General features: G+C 36.1%; 1 protein-coding gene across 1 annotated transcript in view; it reads right to left on the bottom strand.

Annotated features, from left to right (window-relative positions):
- KCNH8 (potassium voltage-gated channel subfamily H member 8) overlaps positions 1-24,656 on the bottom strand; it is a 176,441-nt gene that overhangs the window by 113,792 nt on the left and 37,993 nt on the right. Inside the window, exon 2 of the mRNA XM_059856301.1 lies at positions 5,599-5,832. Within this exon, the coding sequence (XP_059712284.1) occupies positions 5,599-5,832 (234 nt within the window). The remainder of the gene's footprint in view (positions 1-5,598; positions 5,833-24,656) is intronic.

Below are 24,656 nucleotides of genomic sequence, written 5' to 3'. Positions count from 1 at the left end.
AAGCCTGCTCTGTCTTCCTCTTCCGCTGCAGAAGCTGGGACTGTCTCTAAAACATCAAAAAATTTCAGAGGTACACATTACCTTTCATCAGAAGCCATGGGTCAAGCAAATGAAGGGTTTGGAGAGAAAAGGAGACAAAAAATTTCCTATTCTGTGAAACAGAGGAAAATAAGGATATGTCTTCTGTCTATATTCTATACTGCTTTTTAAAGAGGAAGACTTCCCAAAAATCAGTGAAATTTCCTAATGATTAATGAGATATATGAAAGGGGGAAATGAAAAAGAACAAAAAAAAAAAAAAAAGAAAAATAAAAGGAAAAGAAAAAAGAAGAAAGAGAAAAAGAAAGAAAAAAAATTCTTATATAAAGTTACAAATTATTTTTTATGGCTCAGGTAATTACAATTAGAGATTACCTTCAGATTAATTTTCTAGTGTTGCTGCTTTTTTTATTTCCTTCCTCCTGTATTTTGTACAATAATTTAGCAAATGTGAGCAAGCCAACCACAAAAGCTTTTTAGCTTTCTTATTTTTAGATGAGGTTTTCAAGGCAGAGAAGCAGTGGAGCAGCAGTGAGGTCACATTGCTACAAACTGCTCTGTCAAGCAACTTGTCAAGTGGCTTCCTCTACATTAGTAACTAGAAAATTAGTCACTAAAAAATAGTAGAAAGTATTCACAAGAAAATTGAGGTCTCTGTACAGAAATTTTTTGCAGTCATAACATTCTAATAAATGCCTCTCTACTTATTGCTGGGCTTAACTTCCAAAAGACATGGTGTATATCAGGAATTTGTTAAAGAAGGCAGATACTTTCTGTAGAGAAGCTTGAGGAAAATACAATTTTTATTCATTTTAACATAAATTAATTTCTCTTCAATTTCTTAATAATTAATAATTTTTCTAAAATTTTAAACAACATTGAACTCTTTATCTAAAAAGTAAAGCTTTTCTGTTTTCTTAACACAAGGAGTGCATTAAATATAGATGATTTTGTGTAGCCTTTGCTGTTCTCTAGCCACATTATTCAATCACAAACATGGCAAAGGCAATGGATGATGTCTCATGGCCTGAGCCTTATTTCATTTACCTGTGGCTGTCATTGCTGACTTCAAACAGCCTTTTGCCTGATGAATCCAGGAGCTCTGTAACAGGGTCTGACTTTCACCCTTTCTCTACTCATACTCTGCCCATCTGAAATACCTTAATCCCAACCTTCCAGATATGGATACAGCCTTACCAAAACAGATATTCTCATGCAGTGATGAGAAGAGATAAAACACTTTGATTTAATCTTACTGACTTGTAATAAATGAAGAAATAAATACAGAAATTTAATACATTGTATCTTCCTGACCATACAATTATCTTACCAAACTTTTAGGGACCAAGAACATGCCTAAGACATAATCCATAAAGTGTTTAAATCAGTGTACACATAGAAGCTGACAAAATGTTCGTTGAGTCCTGGTTGACTGTCACAGACAAAGAAAATTCTGCTTGCACCGAAGTCCTGAGCAACTTTGTAAAGACAGTGTCAGCAAGACCCCCTTGCTCCAGTCCTCTTACAGTGAGGTTTTTTTAACTATGCACAAAGGCTTGTGCAAACAGCCCTTTTTCTGGGGTGCACAGATATGATGGTCACCACAGCAGAGCCTCTCAAATGTCCATAAATCACGAGAGGCCACTGCTGATTATATTGTGTTTCACCAACTTAGACATACACAGAAAGAGGCTGATTTCCTTTCAATGAAGGAAGGCTGTGGAACTATTGCATGTTTTAAAAGGTTGTATGTAAGCACAGACCTCTTTTTAAATGCTACAAACCTAATTTTGAGACAAAGGAAATAAATCTGATGGGGTCATAGGGGACCAAAGCTGTGACCTTCTCAGCAAGTGAAGATAGAGTGCTTAGACTGGACTAAGTCACTGATTATAGGGCTTATTGTAGCATTATCTTGGGCTGTAATAGAAAAGGAAAAAAAATCCACACAGCTGCTTAATTGTACTTCAGTTTGAGGGAACGTGAAGACCACATTTAACTACCTGTACTTGCTATTGACAAATGTGAGAAGAGGTCTGACAGGGAGAAAAAGAAGGGCTTATTTAAATATAGCTCCTCAGCATAGTGTCCAACTGCTTTTAGATTGTTCTAAACAAGAGATCCAGGAGGGAGCATTTTCCTCACAACTCACTTGAATTCCAAAAGGTGAATTTGCATTTCTATTATCATAATTGACAACTTAATTTGTTGCAGATGTTTTAAAGAAAATGTAGAAATAGTAACAGAAAAAAAAAACGTTAAAAAATCAGCTCCTAAGAAATATAATTTTAAAACTTTCTGAAGAAGGCAACAGTCATAAAATTCCTTGTCTTTTAATAGCCTCCTTTTCTGATTGTCTTCAAGAAACTAATATAGCTCCGACAAAGAAAAAGCAAGAAACTTTCTGAGGAACCAAAATAAATACTGAAACTATGATGAAAAGTATATTTTGAGTTGAATTTTCAAAAGACATCTCTCTCCAAAGCTGCTTTATCTGCTGCCATGGTTCTAATATTGCTCTGTTGCTAGCATGGCAGAAAATGTTCAGGATGAGGAGTTACAACCAGTTTATTCTATTCTAAGAATTATAATTCCCAAATGAGAACACACATAGAAAAATTTCTTATCCACTTCTTGTGGTTTCAGGAGGATTGGTCAGAGCACAACTACTTAAGATCATTCTTCTCTTGAAATCCAAACCCAAATGACAAAGAATGAAATGCTGTGGCTCATCCAACACAGACAGATAACCCAATTAGATTCCTGCCCAACCCCTTGCACACCACTCTTGCTGCAGTATCAGCTCAGAGCAGTCTGGAATTTCCATGAAATTGCAGGTGGATTGGTGGGGTTACTTTAGTTATAGCAATCATTCCTTTAATTAACAATTACTGAGCAGAGGTGCTATGAGAATTCTTTAATGATAGTTAAATAACTGTGAAAGGCTCATATTCAAGCTTAATAAATTCAGATCAAAGCTGCTTGTTTAGAATGAACAGTCTAATTTAATGATAAGAACTGAATCAGCTTTGAAATAAGTTTAAATCAAATTTAAAATATTGAAAAATGTGACAATTAAGGAATAGATGCATGTTCAGTTTTGCAACCTTGAAAGTCTGCCCTAAAAATCAGGACACATATCTACATTTTAGACCAAATCCAGAAGAACAAACCAAGAGAAAATTATTGTATTCATCCATCCATGTCCTTCAGAGTAATTTTTTAGCATAATGTTGCACTAACTATTAAGATTTAGAGGAGAATTCTGTGAGCTCAGAATTCCTCCTGAGGCTTGGAAGTGCTCGTTTGGTCTTGTAGTTAGGCCGACAAAGCAAGGCTGTGCTAAGTGGCAGACTAAAGGCAGGTGGGGGCTCCCCTCTGACACCCTGAAGCCCTGGCAGGACATTGAAATGTGGCCCTGTGATAGCTAGGCATTGCTAGCTACTTGTCTCCCACTGACCTATGTTCCTGGAATAATACCAGCCCCAAAATCAATGATTTTCCATATTGGATATACTGGAAGGTATCCATACAATCATTTTGGGGATATGATTCCCAAAGTTCTTATATCTTATAATATTTAAAAAACCTCTTTCTGGACAAAAAACCCCAAAGTTGAGTAAGCTTAACAGCTTCAGAAGTTCCAATTTTCCTCTGAGAAAAACCCCAAACCCAACCCAAAAGCAAAAACATTTAGCTAAAACAGCTGATTTGCCACATTTGGAGCCTGTGCTTTGCAGCTCTGTTGAAAAACCAAGATTATTTTTTAAGATAAATTCAGCTTTTATACAACATACTCTCATGTAATTTTAATACCTATTAATTTCTGTTACCCAGTGGTACAGAAACACATGGAAATGAAAAATATAATGGGCAGTCAGGGAAATTTATTCTTATTCAGAAAATGTACTGGGGAAGCTTCCAGTCAAATCATGCAGAGGGATGCATGTAGGATGCATAGTGGGAATTCTTTTAGCCTCAACAATTTCTCTTTATCTGCTTATCTGTGATTCAGCTATTTCTCTGATAATTGACCTGCAATCTCTTTCTGCCTGTGTTAATCATACCTATTACAGCTTTGAAGCACCCCTTCAAAATGTAAAGGAATCACAATTTATCATTCAGGACAAAGACAATGAAAAGAATGTCTTAGCTTTACTTCTTTAATTTAAATACCTTGAAACATCTTCTTATCATGCCCAGTTATCACTATAGAATACTGGAAAAAAGCAGCTCTTATCTTCCCAGTTTAGAACAATTTTTCCCTTATATTTCAACATGTTTTACAATTTGGAACTACTTTATTTGCATAACCTTCCTGAAACTATTTCAGGAAACCGTGTGAGTCTCTTCTATATGCTAAAAACCAAAACCAAACACACTCACACACTCCCAAGGGTCCTCAAAAAATCAAGTCAAGGAAACATTTAGCAGGATCTTCCAGATTAACTTCAAACTTTTGTACTATGAAGAGCAGCAATCAGGAACACAAGACAAGTAAGGAAAATTCTCCCTTTTATTTTATTAGTGAAACTGAAGTTGCCTTCTCCAAACACTCCAGATCACTTTGTTGTCATTGTACAATAATCACTTTTAGAAAATAAGTTTTTAAAACATACAATAGCAGTAATATTATTTGAAAGGAAAATATTTCATTTATAAAGACAGAAGAAGAGAACTCCTATGAGGAAAATGTGGTCTAGACATATGCCTATAGACTCTAGCCATATAATAAAAGAGAAGGTGATACTCAACACCCATGGATCCACTGAGTCCATGGATCACTCTGGCTTCTGTTATCGAGGTTGAAATCCTGTCATTATCTCAAACTTAGTTTCACCAGTTTGAAGATCACATGAATGTGGCAATAGAAATATATGGGGTGAGAACACTGATATAAATCAAAGGACCTGGGAAGTGTGCATCATGGGCTGCTGTCTTCTGTGCCTCATACATCTTGACTATGAAATTTCCCTTGTAAATGCCTTGCCATTAGAGTCAAAACTGCTGGTGCAACTTGAAATTTCCTATAGTATATGGCGCTGCTTAATGCCTGGAAATTTTTTTTATATGACAATACATACTTGAATATAAATTTTTCATATTTTGAAAGTTGTTATTACTTTGTTATGTATAATAGCTGTTGAGAAGAAATCGTTTGGCTCATTCAAACATTTGAGCATTTTACTGATGGCGTTGAAAAATTTACGTTGCTTATTTTGTGGTGAATGTGAATATTTTCATTCCAGCTTCAGCAATAAGAGGTAAAAACTTCAGAATAAGAAACAGCAGAAAAAAGAGTGTCATACTAACTGCAAAAAGTCTCACAATGTAGTTTAGAACCCTGAATTTAATCTGTGCAGCTTTGTAACGTATTTATATAAAATCAATAACGCCAATATAAACATGGTCTCAATTGTACCTTATTGTCATTATTCAAATCTCTTCTCATAGCCTTGATGATAGACAACTAAATTATTACTTAGAAATGAACATTATATATTATATGCATTTATGCCAAATTTCTTTCTTTATGACTAACAGGAAAGAAAGACTTACCATTCTTCTTATAGAACATGATTTCTCCTTTAAATTCTATCTTTTCCTCCAACGATTTTTCAATTTGAAGAATCATCTGCTCATTTGTTTCAGCACCAAGTAAGAATTTACAGCTGCAGCTCTTCTGCATGACTTCAGTCCGTGCAAATCCAGCAAGCTCACAGAAGCCATCAGAGCAGTAAACAATGGGGAATCCCTTAGCCACCTGAGCATTTGCAAGGATAAAGTTACTATCTGCAGAAGAACACAAAAGTAAAACATGAATTAAGGTCTAAATTCTGCACCGCTTGACACAGTACTTTCTATACCATCATAAGAAGGCACAACTGGACAGATATTGTAAAGCAAAGTCCCAACTGCCTGCAAACAAGGATATAACTTCTGGTTTCAGACTAGTATTCTGAAATTTAGTCAAAGATCTAGTCCACAGATCATATACAATATTTCTTTATGGCTTTGTACAGTTTGCCTCATTGTTTCCTCAAGGAATAATTTATGGCAGTTGCCTCTGAGATAGAAGCCAACACACTGAAACAACCACTTGACCAAGGATTGGTGACAAACACCAAAATTTTGGAGAAATTTCAAATGCTATGCTGCCACTCTGACTACTCTACAGTCTGAACAGAAACAGCTACATCATGTAAACCCCAAAAATCTCAATAAGATAATGCTGACCTATGTCAGCAAACTAATTTATTCTTTATAATTTTGTGAGGGAATCCTTAAAAACACAGTTGAGTGACACACCAGGCAACAGGGAATTAGGGACATTCTAACTACAATGAATTATTTGTCCTTTATGGGAGGTGGGGTTGATTTTGTTTTGGTTTATTTGTTTGGTTTGGTTTGTTTGTTTTTTGTTCATTTGTTTGCTTTTTATTTTCTTTGTTTTTGAGGAAAAAAGATTGCATTCAAAATCAGTCGCCTGTCTTTTGGAGCCCCACCATACTTCTCCCATATGAAACAGGCACATCGAAGATTCTCCATTCTGTTATACTTAATGCTCTTTATATTTTTTCAGCGTGTTTAAGCTGCAACTATTGTGTATGATACATTCAAGAGTAGAATATTGACATGGGCATCAATCAACCAAATGTGCTGTCCTAATTTGAATTCAAATCTTGGGCAAATCTAACAGTTGAACCTCTCGGCAGCCTAATAGCTCCTTCCAATGCCTCTCTGAGATGTTTTTGAAGGCTTTGTACCTCATAACTTCATCTTCAGGCCATGCCAACAACTCTGACCCTTTACAGCATTTTTCAGTTATCAGGGAGACCCTTTCCAGATTACATATGAACCCCTCATACAGGAGTTTTGCCTGTGTGTCCTTACCTTGAAGTGAAGAAAAAAAAAAAAAAAAAAACTCTTTGGGCAGAATCTGCCTACATTTCACATGGAGGGAGGAAAGACTATTTTTTACTCATTGCTTGTTAAGGAATGTTTACCTTACAGCTTGCTAGCAGGAGCTTAGGAGCAGTCTAGTCCCAAGACAGACACCTCTCATTTTTCAGACTTATGTGCAAGTGAATTCATGTGTATGTATTAAGGGGAAATACTATTAACTAATCCATAATCCCTTGATAAATATTCATAAATTTAAAGAAAGAGAAATGAATTATTTTAATGGAAAACTCAGGTTGGTATACCTAATACCCATACAGGGATATATTATTTATGACTGGGAAGGGAGGAACAGAATCCATACCCTAAAATAGAGGAAAAATAACTCTGTTTTTCAATCTGAGCTGTCACAAGAGTTCTACAATTGTGAAATCCCAAAAACCAGCTATGTTACCCTTTAATTAGCCAGAGGATAAAACGCTATGTCTTATACTGCTTTCTGTATTTTAAAGACAATGGAGGTCTATTAAATGACCAATGTTCTCTCAAGATTTTCCTTCAGTTACCCACATTTTGTACAAATTAAAATAAATTCTTTCAATAAATGATTGTTATGTTAAAACAGTCTTTTTCCATTTACCAAGTAATATGTTTTTAAAATTCATTCTGGTTCAGTGCAGTGCTTGACTTGGCCTGTCATTTTTATTTGCCTAACTGGGGAATAAGTATCATTACCATTCATGCACTAACATGCTGCTGCCCCTGTCCACACAAAACTAGATTCCCCACACTGCCAAAAGAATTAAAATCATATGCTTGCAGTGCATAATGAAAGTGTGACAGTGCAAGACCAGCAGATCATTTATACCAAATATATTTTTAGCTGGAAAATTAATTTACTTCTCTGTTTCTTGTTGTTTATGATACAATTATGTGATGCAAAGACTGCTGTGGGGTTTTGTTTTTCTTTTTAATTCTAATTGTTGAGAGTTGTATGAAGCAGAATCTGGAACACCAAAAGGACACAAAAGGTGGAGAGGATGTGCAGTAGTGAATGAATGTCATTATGAACAGGAATACACGGGAGCTTACCAAGCATACTATGGTTTTATAAAAAATATAAGGTGGCCAAAGTCTATTTTCCCTTACACCAAAATGAATGCAGAATAATTGTGGTTGCTTTAACATTCATGGAATAAACCAGTTTACTTATAAATGCCAATCCAGTTCTAGCTAGAATAGCAGCCAATCTTTCTCTTAATATCAGCAGGTGTCTGATAAGGCTTGTAAGCCCAATTTTACTGAACTTTCTGGAGTACAACAGTAAAGCATCAGGAAAATGCAATCAGAATTATATTTGCTGCTCTTCTTGAGCATGCAATCCCTATAATCCCAAACTAAGGGACATATCTAAATAATTTGTTAAAAAAATTCTTGCCATACTAAAAAGGACCAACGGGATATTATGCCCAGTAATTGCATGTATCATCCAATTATTTGGCAACATTTTTAAAGTGATTAATATTTACCTATTGCATAAAGAAAATAAAAAAAAAAAAAAGCCCAACAAACCCATACGTTAAAACATTCTGGTTAAAAGTTTGTTTAGTTCTGTAATTTATTTCTATAGCTTCAAATCTTTAATATCACTTTTTATTACTTGTGTATGTAAAACATTATAAAATATTTCAAAAAACAAGTATTGAGGGTGAAATTTCTATCATTCAGTCTCTGTTGTGGCACAAATAAATCCAGCACTTAATTTCATTATCTTCAATGATAACTACTAGCTGGATTTTTAAATCTAGAGTAAGATAAATGACATTTTCTTTAGAATACTTCATTAGAAACTTAGGGACTGGAAAACAACACATTTTATTATTTTTGAACTTGCAGTAGGAAAGCTGCAATGAGTGATACTAACCTGCTGGTCTGTGTATTTTGGTATGTTTGTGTGTAGATTGCAACACTTCCATAATAATACAGAAGTTATTGAATTCCATCTTATGCTTTCAGCACTTTGTCAGGAATATTAACTTATTTTGTTGATCAGGAGACAATATTAGATTACTGGTGGAGGTTTCTTTTTAATTTTATTTTTAGATGAGAAACACATCCAAGCAAAATACTTGATCTATTGAGAAAGACGTAATCCTGAGCTTTGGAGCAACAGAGTAGAGCTGCTGAAAATCTGTGTAAGAAAGAGAAGATTTGGAGTACTGAGGAATAAATCTGGTGCAGGTAGCTCAGTTTGCCAGCTGCTCGCTGAGATGCAAATTGAGCTTTGAGTGGGAGCCCGAGATAAGAGACCATGAGCTGCCAACCCTTTGGTTAGCAAAGGGTGCAAAGATGGGTGGATGGACTCTGGGAGACACAGCAGGAGAAAGAGAAACTTGTGTGAGGAGAGACTGTGAGGGTATAAAGTCCTTGGGTTTCCTTTGCTGAGGGTCCTCCTTGGAGGCATCAGCTGAGGCTGTTTCTGTGTTGCTGCATCATGAGCGAATGGCTTTGTGGAAAGAGTCACCTGAGCTCTGCTCTGGGAGAGCTGGGGTGGATCTGGGAGGGAAACCTGGTCTGACTGTGTGAGTGTGGGGTGGGAAGGGAGTAAAGCTGGCACCTGTCGGGTCACAAGAGCCACCCCCAGGGAAGGGGCCTTGGTGCGAGCAGTGGAAGTCTGAGCTAGGAGTGAGACTGCCAGAGAGTCCAGAGAATGGGCAGAGTGGATGTTTTTTGAACACTCGACCCTAAGTTTCAGCTCAGAAATTAAGTAGTGTAAGTCTCTGCAAAATAAATTTAAAAAAAATGAAATTGGATATTTGTATATTAGCTTTGCATAAAAATTCTTGATTGTTTGTCCAAGCCTGCAAGAGTTGTGTAAATAATGATTTAAAAGGGCTCCTGCTAACATGGGAAAAGAAGCTTAAACACAAAATGTCCAACATTCAGGAGGTTTTCCTTTAGCAGCAAGTCAGCAGAGATGGATGAATATGAGACTCAACCCTGGCTTGCCAGTACAATTTAAAAGCAGATTACTTTCAATTGTGATTCTTTTACTTGAAGCTCATTTTCCATGAAGATCAAGTTACTTTTTCGCATGAAAGTTTGAAGGAAGACTATTAGGAGCTTGCATGCCTGCCTTCATTTCAGAAGTAGAACATATTGGAGAGGATAGGACCTTGATCAATGGAAGACTCATGTGTTTTTCAGAAATCTCTGCCAGAAACACAGCATAAAGCCAGAGACAATCAAATAAGACAAACCAGAACCATGACAACTGTACCTTCAATCACAGCCTTAGATAATGTTGCCCGGTTTCAATGATGTGATAACCAAAAATCAAAACTGAAGCAACATAAATTTAGATCTCATGCCATCTGATACAGAGAATCTTATTCAGCAAGCATCCCATGACAGAGTTTTAGAATTAAGATAATTAAAGAAAAAGGCTTTATGCAATGCTCTTCCTCCTAATTAATGCCCACAATTTATGAGTTTATAATGACATTATGTTACATTTATACTCTGCACTCCTTTCATGAATCCTACTGTCACATCCAGCAAAAAATGACAAAAGGATTTTTGCTTTAGTACTGTGGCTATGTCTGCTGTAAATCTCATCATTGTGCTTCCCCAGTTCTTTTCACAGCTCTTTTCAATCAAAGTCCAGAAGTTTTTTTGAGGAGAACACCTGACTTCTTTTGCAACTGAGAAAAGCCAACAAGCATTCTAATTTTAAAAGTTAAATTATTTAAGAATTAAAGAGGAAGAAAAAATCCTACAAAAGAAAAAATCTTTAGCAGTCGAAGAAGCTGCATTAAATAAGCAAGTGACTCACATAGCTACCCTACATCTTGTAGAGCAGTCCACAAGTCTTCTAGATGAAAGGATGTACTACACTTAGATTTGATTCCACAGTTTGTACACAGGAAACTTATCAAGGGAACTCGCATTCCATGTTCATGCAAATTACCGTGACGGAGAACACGACCACATTAACAGTTAAGATTACTGATTAATTGAATGATTAAAGCAGTGCATGAAAACATTTAGCTTTATGTCAGCACATTTAGATGCAAGTGAATTTAGTTAGAGCTCAAAATCGTTTGCCAGCTAGTGTCCTTTAAATCTGATTGAGACCAAGATGATTTTTATAACGCATACATTTCCAGACATTAAAATTCCTTTTGAAAAATCTCAGTACAGTTGACTGGGTCACTAATGTGAGGCGAAGATTTATCTAGATCTAAATCAGAAAAAAAGCTGATTATACTGATATTTTCTCCCACTCTTCTCTAAAAAAACAATTCATATTCCAATGAATTTATAGTAGTACAGTAAGCGGAAAAACTATTGCATTATAAAGCACAAGTATGGACTGATAAACAAAAGACCTACGTCTGTAACTCACTGTAACCTTTATAATTGATTTAATTGGCCTACTCATTTCATTACAAGGATTCATAAAATTGGGTGACAGCTGCAAATTTAGAGTTATGAACCAGTATTTGAAGTACCCAGGCCTATGGACTCAGCTAAAGGGGTGAGCTTCCATAGTTCCAATTTGACCTGAACTGACAGGAATAATTTACAGTAAGTAGTAAAGTTCTGAATTCAGCAGCTAAGAAATAAACCCTTCACTTTGTGTTTACAAAGTAATATTTAGTCTGACAGTGAAAATGCTTTACTAGATACACTATTTATAGCTACAAGAGGTAATCTGCAATGCAGTTCAGCATGGAGATATCCAAGCAAAATTTGGGCATCTGGTTGCTAAATCATTTCCCAGTCCTATTGATAAACCAAAGATCATAAGCCACTTAAGAGACTTGGTATTTAATGATCTCCAACCCTGCTTTCTTTGCCTTTAGTGCATCAGGTCAATACTGGAATAATGACTGCAGCTTTCTGCATGACCAGTAAAATTACCTGCTCCTGTAAGAAAGTAGACCAAAAAGCCAGACTGTATCAGAGAGAAACAAAGTGAGAAACAAAAGCAGTAGTGAACCTCGTGGTGAAATGGGCTTCTGGCATCTTAGTAAGGGAAAAAAAATCATTTGTTCCTCCATTAGAAATCTTTGTGCATGTTCCTATTGCTTTTCCAATCTCAGAATCATTTGAATGTACCTAAACTCTAAGACTGAGAAGGACTTTGTTGAAACAGTAGTACTGCTGTGGCTGCTCATTTGTCATCACAGAGCACCTTTCAAATAAACAAGCAGTGCAATTGTAAAAGGTGGACTACAGTAAAGGAGAAAAACTTTCAGTAGAGATGACTTTCAAATTCTTCAAAATTAAGCTCCACTAGCAGAAGCAAATAGCTACTCCTTTTCCTCAGAAGGAAATATTAATTAGTCTAAAAAGAAATCTTTGCTTTTGATTTTATATTTACCTGGAATTACAAACTTACATATGTCAGTTGAATCAAAGTTGCAACAAAATATTTCTTTTCCCACTCTTAAGCTTTTGAATATTAATAAAATTTTATTTTTCAGTAAAAAAACTATTTGATGAATTTTGTGTTATTGATTGCGCAGTGACTGCCAGTGCACGGTGCAGATGTAACTAAAAATGCTCTATTGCAGCTGTCAAATATTTACATACCAGCTTCATAGGCATTGAAGTTTTGCGAGTAAAACAGCACATGGCACTAGGGAAAAAATCAGAAAAACGAAGACATTACCAATCAAGAGACACTGCAACTCATGAGTCACCAGCATGTTTTGACAATGTGCAGTGTCATCCCAAAGTTACTCTCTGGGTGCTTGTTTTCCTGACAGAACTAAATCCTATATCCCTCATGAGGAAGTTCAGCTGTTCAGTGCATTCTGTGAGTGCTCACTGCACAGCAGGGTGCACAGGTTCACATTTCCAAGGGAATCATGCTTTGTAATTTCTCCAATAAAATACATGGAAATTTTAAGTCCATCCACTAGGCTGAAGAACCATTTGTTTAGCTCAGCTATATTCGATTTGCTGTTTGTTTTGTTTTCCCAACTGTTCCATTGATTTAAGATTCACCTGGAATTTAGAAATGGAATTGCTATAAATCAAATTAACACATAGGGTTTCTCATAAGCTCAAATCACATAGCCCAATGATTTAAGAGCCTGGGACCATGACGTGCTTTCAAATGTTCAACTGAGAAAAAGGTTTGCAGACAACACTCTTCCTGAACAGAAATATTTTCAAAGACAAGGGCCACATCACCGACAAATATTTACTAATGTGATCCTGTGTGTACCTTCCTTTGTCACTTGTCTGAAGTAGAAAAGAAATAAGGAGTTGAAAGCTGTTGTGTTTACAGCTGTATTAAGCACTATGCCACCGACTCACAACTGGTGCTTGGTTTACACGCATACTAAATTTTCACCATTTCACACTATTTTGTGGGTTTAGTATCCTGCACTTGCCTTTACTACACACATGCCTGATGAACCTATTTATAATGCTATTGCAGTGGATAACCCTTTGATATTTGCACTCAATGTATGCACTGCTACTGATAGTGCAATGTATGAGCAGACATATGTTACAGATTCTGCTGAGAGCTAGTGGAAGAATACAGGGAAAAAGATTTACCAGGCATTATTCTTGCATAACTGAGAGGAAGAGCATAAGCTAGACATTTTGAAGCCAGTGTGAATGGCTTTGAAAGATCATGTTCCTGGCTCTTTGAAATCTAATGCTCCTTTCTTCTTATGAGACTGTGTTAATTATGGATGGTAGCTCAGGGGCTTGAAAAATATCTTGATACCATCTATACTGGAAACAAGAAACTAAATTTATTTATAATGTGATGATGTGGTGTTCAAGGAAAGTTTCACCTTATCACTTGAAGTGGATATGGTCTGGAAGACTCAAAGTATCTGGAATTTTTTGAGGTAAAGGACCACATATATGAACACACAGCAAAATTGCCAAGGATTTGAAATTAGTTTTGAGATTCCATGGAAATTGGTTTCCCCTTTAAAGTGATCATGTAAAAAATAGGGTAGCTTCTATAAATCCTATATAAAAGAATGCTCTCAATAAGGACATAAAGCAAATCTTTTCAACACAGAAATATAAAAAGATATTAGTGCAAAGAGAGTGGAAAATCTTTATGGGCCTTCCACTTGCTTCTACCATGTGTGGCCAGAAGATGTTTATTGTCCACATGCTGAGCAATGGGAAATTTCAGCTGCCATTCCCAAGAATGAAGGAAGAGAAATTCCACTTGCAGCCCTGGAATTGACCATAGAAGAAACAGACCAAGCTGTCCCCTGTGGAGAGACTCCACTGAGTCCTGAATAATATCATAACCATACTAACTCTCCTCTGGTGACAGCGGGGCATTTATGCCAAGGTTCCTCACCTGAACAAAATTATGTATCCTCAGAATAAAACCAGACCCACATTTGGGTTTTAAATTGAAAGCAGAGAGGACAGTGGTCATCCTTCCTCAGCACCATCTGCCTAATGTAGCACTTGGGCTCCACTGAGGGTGATGCAGGATCCTCAATTTTGCATATGATTTTCATTTTCACAGGCAAGATACCCAAATGACAATGACAAAACCACTATCTGTTCAGATACCACACATTGCTATCATATTCTCTGAATAAGAAACTTTTTTCCATTTTATACAAGTGCTACACTAACCTGAAGGTGTTACTCAAAGAGGCTCAAAGCTGATTTTCATGTATACTAGCCCTTATACATAAATTCTGGGCTTTTCACTGTCACTTTTATAATCCCCTATGACTCCCATGACAATTTCATGACAGCTAGTGGTGAATTTTACTTATTGATTTTCCCTTATAAATATTGTACTTCAATATTAAGGTGTCAGAACTTTTAGAGCAACTGTTCTAAACCTTTGTAGTTTATATGCTCATCTCTCAATCCCTGAAATTAAAGGATAATCTTGAGTTAATTTTAATGGGGAGAAAAAAACAGACTCCCTTGTGCCTCTTCCAGTGAAATGAGTTCTCTGTAAACAGCAAGGATTTCTGCACACAGTTTTCTCAGAGTAGGAACACTAATCTGAAATAATGCCATGGAAAAGAAAGCCTGTCCCAAGAATGCTCTTCTGAAAAATTGACACAAGTCATATTAAAAATGGGTCATAAAATAATGACCAGTGTCCAGGAAATTCCATTTCCACAGCGCAGAGTTGTATACAGCTCTATCTGCTATAATAAAGAATTACACAGTATTTCCCAAACTCACCTTTCTGAATAAAAATATCTTAAGAATTTCAATATGGGGATCACTCACATTGTCCTCAGCAAGATCTGTAAAAACCCCAATATTTTGAGGGTGGAAAATCATGAGGGGGAGGTTACAGGTGAGAATGTAATTAAATTATCATATTCAAAGGAAAACTAATCACCTTGTAGTGGTTTTTAAGAATTATCTCATTAAAAAAATCCAGAGGAAAAATGTTAAAATATGTGGAAGGGTGAGTTTTGTTGTAGAATAAACAAGTAGAATAACCTTAATGGAAAAACAAATGTGGGAAGTAGACATGGACTATTATTTCTTATAATAAAGATTCTATGGACCTCCTGAAAGGCTGGCATTGTTTATATCAGGAGTACCTGAGCTTGGACCTCCTGGTTTAGGCAAGACATACAAATAATTATGGAAGAAGCTGCTTGGAGAACCAGAATGGCTTGATGTGAACAGTGCTATAGGATGGTTTTCTGGAGAATATTCCAGATTTTGGCTGAAATGAATATGATCTGAAGATATAAAACATCTGGTACTTCTTTGCAATAAAGCAATACATACATAAATACACAGTGGAATTGTCAGAGTTTTCATTACCTTTGAAAGTAAAAAAAAAAACAACTTTGGACTAAGTATCATCTCAATCTAAGAAATCAGGTACAGGAAGAGATTGCTATAACAAAATCCACTTAACTGAACCTCTAGAGACTTAAACAGTGCAGATATAAGAGAAGAAATACACCAAAATAATGACAGGACTGGAGACAAATGTACCCAAATCTAGACCTTTTTGTGTCTGCTCGCTTTGTTCTTTTTCTAGTTCTGTTTTACAGGAAATAAAGTGACTAAGTATCACAGAACCAGCTTTGGTATTTCTAAAGAAAAAGTTTTATTCTGCCATGGAACAAAACTAATGCCCCTTCCCACCTCTTTTCCCCAAAGCTCTACCTAAACATAAAAAACCCCAAACCTCACTTCAGAAAGAGACTCTCAGGAGAACAACAGGCCAGTGCTCAATAATTAATGTAAGTCCCAAACCTCCAAAATCCCAGGAAAATGTTACCTATTAACTGTACTGCAGTGAATCAGTATCATTAGGGAACCAGGTAATGTTTCTGAGAATTCTATCAGTCAAAACACACAGATTCCACTAGTTTTTAATTAAATTCTTCTAACTTGTCCAATATAATTTAAAGTAAAAAAAACCCAGTTGCTGGTGCTGTACTTGCTAGACAAAAGCAACATAACTTTTTTGCTCCCCAAGAAAAAGGTGTAAGAATACTGCAGTCTAATTCCAGTGTTGTTATGGGAGGTATTTCAAAGTTTTGCTTAGTTTTTCTGGAGCCCAATCTGAAGAAAGTGATGAAAAGTACCTTTACAAATGGCAGCAGATTGCAAAGTTTTCATGCTAGAAAGAATAATCTTTTTGAGTCTGAGAGTTTGGAAATAATTTGTAGAAAGCCAGATATTTATATCTTTATCTCATCAAGTAAAAGTGGCACTGACTGAAAACACCAAAAGTAGAAAAAACCTATAAATTACAACTTGATTGTACTGCCACATTTCCTATGCAATCTGATGCTATAAATGTGGAAATTCATTGCTGCTGTAAATACTGTTTTGAAAGTAAAAAAAATAATTCAGAGACTAAAAATCACTTGGAGAATTTAACCAACAGCATCATATACACCAGCAAAAATGCTATTTGCAAACCAGATGGTGGCCAAACCACCAAAGCCATGTAAAATCTTTCCTTTAACCTCAGTATTGAGGTCAGGAGTTTCAACTCCACTGGAATGGTAGGAAGTGATAGCTTCAAGGCATTACTCAGAATAAGGACTTATATTTATCATATGTGGAGGGTGTGGTGACCAAAATCCTTCACGTCTAGCATCATTTTAAAGCAGAGGAAGTGGGTAACATCAACATCAAGCCAGGACAGAAATCAGAGCACTTCTGTACTACATTTACACAGCTAGGCTCTAAATCTTAAGTAAATGCACCTGATTGTGCTCATGTCTTTCCTTCTTGCAAATAAAGGTCAAAGAACATCTGCAGCTGAGATACTCTAGAACTAATTTCTTAATTTGAAATTGCTCTGAGGAAAGAGAAAAAAAGGTACATTTTTTGTTGCTGGTTTTGGTGGTTTTCTTTTTATACTAATTGAATAAGGTGCACAAAGTAGGAGTCTGAACTTGAGGATGGTGTCGTGATATAGGAAAATTATTCCATTTCAGACCCCTCCATATCTGTAAATATAAATAAGCAGGGTAATTATACACACTGTGCAAAGCAGCATAAATTAACTTTAAGTTACAATAGCAATAATGAAAAACTTGAGAAACTCTGGGCAAAACTTCACAAAATCTACAACTCTTGGTCAAAAATAACAATTAAAAGGTAAGAAGCATGACCTTTACAGTCAAATAACCTCACACAAGAGTAGAAAACATGACACAGTGGATTTGCATCAGAAAGAGGAACAAGTGTTTTGTGGTGTCTTTGGCACTGTAGCCTTGGCAATGCTATGGATTTGTGACCTCTACGTGCATCATTGAGGCAGTTTTCAGCCTCTGTAGTAGTATTTTACTCTTATTGTCCACATACCAATGTTGGCATATCACACTTCTCCCAGCCTTGCACCTGCATGGCTGAACAATGGTGGCCTCTCACAGTAAGCACCTAACACTGGTTTAAGAAGGATCCCTCCATTCCCACTGCCTCCTTATGTCACTTCACAAGATATCAGACAGACCTGAAACACCGTGCACATGCAGGTAATTATTCCTGTATCAATCTATGTATCAATAAATGTTAACCTGCAAAATGTGTGTACACAAACTTAACAAGTAATAAATACACCTCACTGCTGGCTAATTCATCAGCTGGCACTGATGCCTCATTTAGTGATAACAACCAGTGGTGAAGAGAGGGGGGGAGGGTTAAACAAGGCTCTGATAAAAGTGAATAGCAATAGAGAAAAAACAGGTGAAAAAAATCATCTGCCTCACTGCCAACCACTGCACTAGAGATCGGCCCAGGGCTCTTCAATGAATACTGTCACTATTTTCCAAGGTGGCTACTGAATGGTTTTCCTTTTCCCCTTTTCCTATTGCATTTCCTATCCTTTGTCAGGGCTAGTAACTAATTGTACTTTGTTAGATGCTTATATTCTAGGGTGCTTTATGAGCATATCCACACAAATATTTAAAAAGTCCTCTAAGCTGCTTTAATCATGAACCAAAATTAAAATTAGGACACACTAAAGAAGGGAACACAGAGAGAAAAACTTAGAAATAGGGTAAAAAAATTGATTAAAAAATGGAGGTGAAATCAGGAAATTATGTTAGTGCCATAATTGGCTTGCCAGTTCCAGAGGACACTGTGGGATACAGATGTCTGCACAGGTCAGATTGTTAACCTCTTGGCTTCACTTCCTCACTCCATTTCATTAAATGTATTTCAAAGAGAAAAGTGCATAAGCAGTGAGTTTTAGATATAATTAAGATATTCTTATTATTGAAGCCATCATAAAAGGTACTTTTTTACAATAATACCTTGAAGTTTATTTTTCACTGTAGAAAAATATGTGATTGATTACAATTCTTCAAAATTAATTGGAATACTGTCACAGGATTAAGTTTTGGGCCTGTCCCAGAGTAGTATTTCCCCGTGTTTCTAGCCCACCAACTAATTAACTATATTTCAAAGGGTTCTTCAGAAGCAGGAAGTGAATTATGTATTACTCTGGAAGTACTACTAACTTGCTGTTACTTAACATTTAAATTTGCTTTTAAAAATACCTTGTCCATATAATCTCTACATTGTAAGAGCATGACTTCAAAAAATTATTCAAATGCATCCATGTATTTTAAACTAAGACTAAAATGAAATAAAAATTCAATCAAAATTTCAAGTAAATGAATTTATTATGAAAAATGGCTTTATTAAAAAAATAAGAAGAAACCAAAGGTAATAAGGATAAGATCTTTTTTTACCAATTCATGCACCATGGTAATGAAAATATAAAACAGCATACAGGGAAAAAAATCAATTAAGAAAAGAAATAAAGAAAACCATTTCACAAAGCTTTTGTTCTTTTCAGGATATAGCCTCAATAATGCATTAACCAACATTTTTGCAGCAGGCAAGAAAAGTAAATATGCTTGGAGCTCTGGAAAGTAGTACACTGGTGACATTTCAGTAAAGGATTTTCAGTTTGGCATTTTATCCCCACATTTTAATGAATGAGCAAATTGGTAATGTATAAATGGCATTTAGAGGACCAAATTCCATGCCACAGACACTAAATTTCATTCTCCAGAGGCAGTCTCAGCAGTTCCTTTCAGCTGTAGAGGTCATCCAGGCCTTCAGCTTTAAACAATGGTCAAACTTGTTTCTCATCTCTTTACCCACCTGTTCTGGCCTCCACTGCCACTCCAATTTCCAGAACTGTCACTATTTCTTTGGGTGGTTTGAATCCCTAGGAAAGGGGCTTTATGTTGATTATTATGGTATCTGTCTGACTGGATTTAGGAGGCAGGAAATAACGAGAGTGGGACAGAAATAGCATTTGCCTCAAACATGAATTAAGCAAGAAACTGAGAATCACACGTTCTTGATCTTCAATCTATGGTACTAAAAGGTTATAACACAAAGGTTAGTCATGTGGACCTTTGCCTTTGCAGCATTTAACAAATAATCTCCTTCCTGAACAGCTTTCTCTTCCATTTTGGCTTTCCCAGAGAAGAATGAATAGCCTCATTCAGAGTCTGAGTCCCTTGATCTTATCTCAGCCCTCAAGAGATACAACTGAACCAGATTATTCTATCAGCTATATGCCCACAGTAGAAAACTGAGTAACCCAAAAATCTTTTGTACATATTTCAGCTTCCACAAGAAGTGAAGGAAACTGAAATTTACATTTAACATCTTCCTTTGTAAAAAGAGGCAACATTAAGAATTTCACTTTACAAGTATATACCATGTTCCAACATTTTCAATTAATCCCAGTGACATTCGCATTTTTCAATATATTTGTATGCAATTATTTGAATGTTTAATTTCTGATTATTAGTTTCTCCATTTCTTACTGACATGCCAGACATTTTCAGGTATTGCTCTGAATTATGCTGAAGAAGTGGGAGCTGATGGTAATTGACCCAGTCCTATTCAGCTGTTGAAACTAAAAAGTTTTCTCTTTCTGTAACTCAAACCAAACTACAGGGGAGAAGTGGCCCATTTATTTTATTTCACTTCCAAACCCAGCATGAGTTGTTTCTAAAAAAAACTAAGAAAAATTAAAATCCATATCTAGTCAAACACTTCTGTTGCTTGGACATGTAAGCAAGATTTGTATTGATCATGACATCCTATTTTTGTAACTGAGGTGTTTCATTTCCAAAAGGATTTTTTCTCTGCAAAGTCACAAGTAAACAGAGATCACATTCATAACCAGATTAATATGCAATCTATAAAACTTTTCAGGAACATGATAATTCACCAGAAGGCTGTTTCTCAGCTGTGAGACAGATGTGCCCCACTGATGTTCCACTGCATTCAGCACCCCATCTCAGAACAAAGAATTACTGATGGTTGACTGGCACCATCAGTGATGCTTTCACCCAAACAATGTTTGTTTTGAAAGGGAAATGAGGTGCATGCAAGCTCTCTGTTTGTATTTGTGTTTCCTGGAGCTGATTTCAAATTTCAGGAATATTTGTAAGGGATAAAAAAGTCCTAAGGAGGCCTTTCACAATAGAGTTATAGCAAGTGAGTTATAGACATTCCTTAATTATTATCTGTGAAACAAAAATTTGGGTTTCTTTAATGTTATTTATAATAGAATCACAGAATTGTTTGGATTGGAAAAGGCCCTAGGACCATCAGGTGTATGGATATGCATCTCCTAGCCCCTGACTTCATAACTGCAGTCCACTATGAAAAGAGCATCTTCCTAATTCCTTTCCTTATCCATGGTACTTTAAATCCTCTTCTTTCTCTATTGCGGTTTACCTTACATGCCCCCCTCATGATTTCCCCAGTTCCTACCTTTCTTCTTGAGGTCCCTATTTCAAGGTGAGCAAACCAAGTCAAACTTCTCAGATGCTGAGAGCCAAAAAAATGGCTCAAAATATTTTTTGTGGCATCTGATTGTTTCTTCTGCAGGCCAAACTCAATATTTTTTAATTCATCCAGCAAGTTCCCAGGGTTACTTTTTGGGGAAACAAAACTGACAGAGAATAATACAGCACACATCTTGTTTTCTTGGAATCAAGGCAAAGAAATGTTTGCATTATGATCTTAATTTTAATACTCAGAATTGTAAGATGATGTAATGGTACTGCATAATGAAAATCAACATCTTTTCCTTGATACAGATTTAGATCAATTCAGATTCAGTAAAGTCATTGATAAAGAGTATGCTTACTTTTGTTTGGAATTGTTAAAATACACTGGTTTTCTCATCCCAAGGCGTTACCTTTAGGTCACTGCTGTACCATATTTTGCACAATGTAAAGGTCCAGTGTATATACTTTTGTAATTTTACTGGGCAGAAAAGCCCAAATCAAATGTGGCTCTCCTATTTCAGTCACTGGGCTTTTTAGCCTTTGACTATTTTGCCAAAAACCCCACTGTTTTTTCATTGTTATTTGGTTTTGGGTGTTTCTTCTTGTTTTTTTGTTTTGGTTTTGGGGGTGTTTTTATTATGAAGGTTTCAACCTAATTCTTTCTTTGGGTTGTTAATCTGTTCAAAATTAAATACCATTGATCATAGTTCAAAGGCACCATATCCATAACTAAAAAGTAGTAGCCAGAATAGAAACTCTCAAGCTTGCTATTGACTGGATATGTGAATTGTAGTTATAATCCTTCATAAGATTGCTACAGGAGCTGTGAGAGCACTAAAGTCCCCTTTATTTCCCATTATTATTATTTCTCCCTCATTTTTTTCTTTTTATTGACTTTGATTCCAAATGTATGCAAAAGCTGTCTCATATCATCTTGGTTTCCTGTCACAATATACATTAAAAAAGGTTATTCTTGTAAATGTGATATTAGCAACTCAAGGTTAAATTCTATACTTTTGCTTCCCACAGTTATTCTCCATTTAATAGATTCTGAATCTGTCTGAAAATACTCAGCTGAATGGATCCTGATAAAAGCTTGTCCAAGTACAACCTCTTTGGTTTCCCTTGATGTCTCTTTGGAGTCATGAGTGTGCAGACCAAAATCATGTTATCAAAAAAAGAATAAAGCAAATCTGCTTTTGACACCAAGCTGTGCAGCTGGCATACCTCAAGAGTGGGATGCCATCCAGAGAGAGCTGGACTGGCTCAAAAAGTGGGTTCTGGGAATCACATGAGATTTGACAGGACCAAGAGCAAGGCACTGCACCTCTGTCAGGATGACACTCAGTAGCAACACAGGCTGGGCCATGAACAGATTGAGAGCAGCTCTGTCCAGAAGGACTTGGGGTGCTGCTGGATGAGAGGACATGACCCAGGAGGGTGCACTTACAGCCCAGAAAGTCAATTGTATCCTGGGCCAGCAGGGCTAGGCAGGTCATTCTCCCCCTGTGCTCTGGTAAAACCCCACATGGAGCACTGCATCCAGCTCTGGGGTCCCCAGCACAGGAAGGACATCAGCCTGTTGAGGAAGGCTACCAAGACAATTAGAGGGATGGAACACCTCTCCTAGAAGTAAAGGCTGAAAGAATTGGGATTGTTCAACCTAGAAAAAGAAGGATCCAAGGTGACCTAATTGTGGCCTTCCTGTACTTGTAGGAAACCCACAGAAAGATGAAGAGAGACTTATTACTAGGGCATGTAGTGATAGGACCAGTAGGACTGGCTCCAAACTGGAAGAATGCAGGTTTCCATTAGACATTAGAAGAAAATTCTTTACTATGGGGGTGGTGAGATACTGGAATAGTTTGCCAAGAGAAGTTGTAGATGCCTCAATCCCAGATGTGCTTCAAGACCAGGTTGGATGGGACTCTGAGAACTTGATCTAATGAAAGGTGACCCTGCCCCTGGCAAAGGGGTTAAAACTAAATTAACTTTAAGGTCCCCTCCAACCCAAGCCATACTATGATCCTATGATTCCATGGTTCTGTGCACTGCTTGAAATGTACTTTAATGCTTAATATAAAGGTAAGAAGCAAGGTGGGAAGGGGAGAACCAAACAAAAACTCTTTCCTGATAAGCACCATAATTTCCTCTCCTTGATTCCCTAAAAAAAAAAAACCAGTTCATATTGAGAAGGAATTAATGCCATTTTTATCTATGTATGCTTTTTCCACATTCAAATCTTCATATTCAGAGATACATATATTTAAAATCACATTCTCCATGCTCTCAGTTGCTCTGGTACATCTCCAGGGCAACTCATTTAACAGTAATAAATTTATCTTATTCTAGAAGAGATGGAAATCTGGAAACTTGGATTAAGTTTTAGTACTTTTGAAAGACATTTCATTTGAATCCAGCACTTTTACCCTGGCAGCTGGCAAATTAGATTCTGATTTCAATAATATTCATTTGCATTTTTTGCAAAATATTTTCTCTGCATACTGAAGGAGAGACAATGATTTTAGGATCACAATTTAGCAATTAACCAGTTTTATTGAATTGCAATATTGTTATAAGAGAGAACCAGTGAAACAGTAACTAAGGCAATAATCATTTTAGGTTGCTGTTTTACTGTCAATAAATAAAATTTGTTTCTAAACTTCCACATTCTCTCTTTTATAAACTGTTTTTTTCCACTTTACGACAGATGTTACATTATTTATTCTCCTGCTATTTTTAGCTTGATGTTGTTTCATTTTTTAAATTATTTCTCCCTGCAAAACAAGGGTGCCAAACAGCATTCAGCTGTCAATCTGAAAATATGTGACAAGCTTGAAACATGTATCAATAGGTTTTTCGTCTTTATCTGTTAAAGAGAGAAATTACAATAGTATCAAAAGGACTAATTGCTTGGTAAGTTAATACACTTAGAATATTTATAAACTATAAAAGAAAAGCAACATCAATTGCATCTCTCTAAAAGCATGTTAATTAACTGTTCAAAATATTTTTCATAGAAAAGACATTCCAAAAAGAACAAAAGTATTATGCAAATTCTGAAATTTAATTTATAAAATGATTTTTCCAATCATTAATGCACAGAGAATTATGTAAAGTTTAGAATGGAGTTTTTGGGTCTTCTGAGATCTCCACTGCAATTGCATACTGAGTATATACTCCCATGATTCAATCCCTTAAAAATACCCATCTTTTTCTGTATAAGAAGTATAGCAAATTCAGCGTTTTCCCTGACACCAAATCAGAAGTTAATTCAAGATTCATTCATGTCAAAGCTCTGCAATATCACTAACAGCAGAAATATGAAAAGATTTCACAGAGCAAAACCATGCCTTCATTACTACTTTTAAAAGAAAAGAGAACTTTTGATGACTTTTGTTATGTGACCTGACTCTGTCTGAGCTGATC

This window comes from Haemorhous mexicanus, chromosome 1 (genome assembly GCF_027477595.1).
Source record: "Haemorhous mexicanus isolate bHaeMex1 chromosome 1, bHaeMex1.pri, whole genome shotgun sequence".
Classification (NCBI taxonomy): domain Eukaryota; kingdom Metazoa; phylum Chordata; class Aves; order Passeriformes; family Fringillidae; genus Haemorhous; species Haemorhous mexicanus.
Note: the sequence above shows the minus strand (reverse complement) of the source record. Positions and strands in the feature narration are given on the sequence as shown.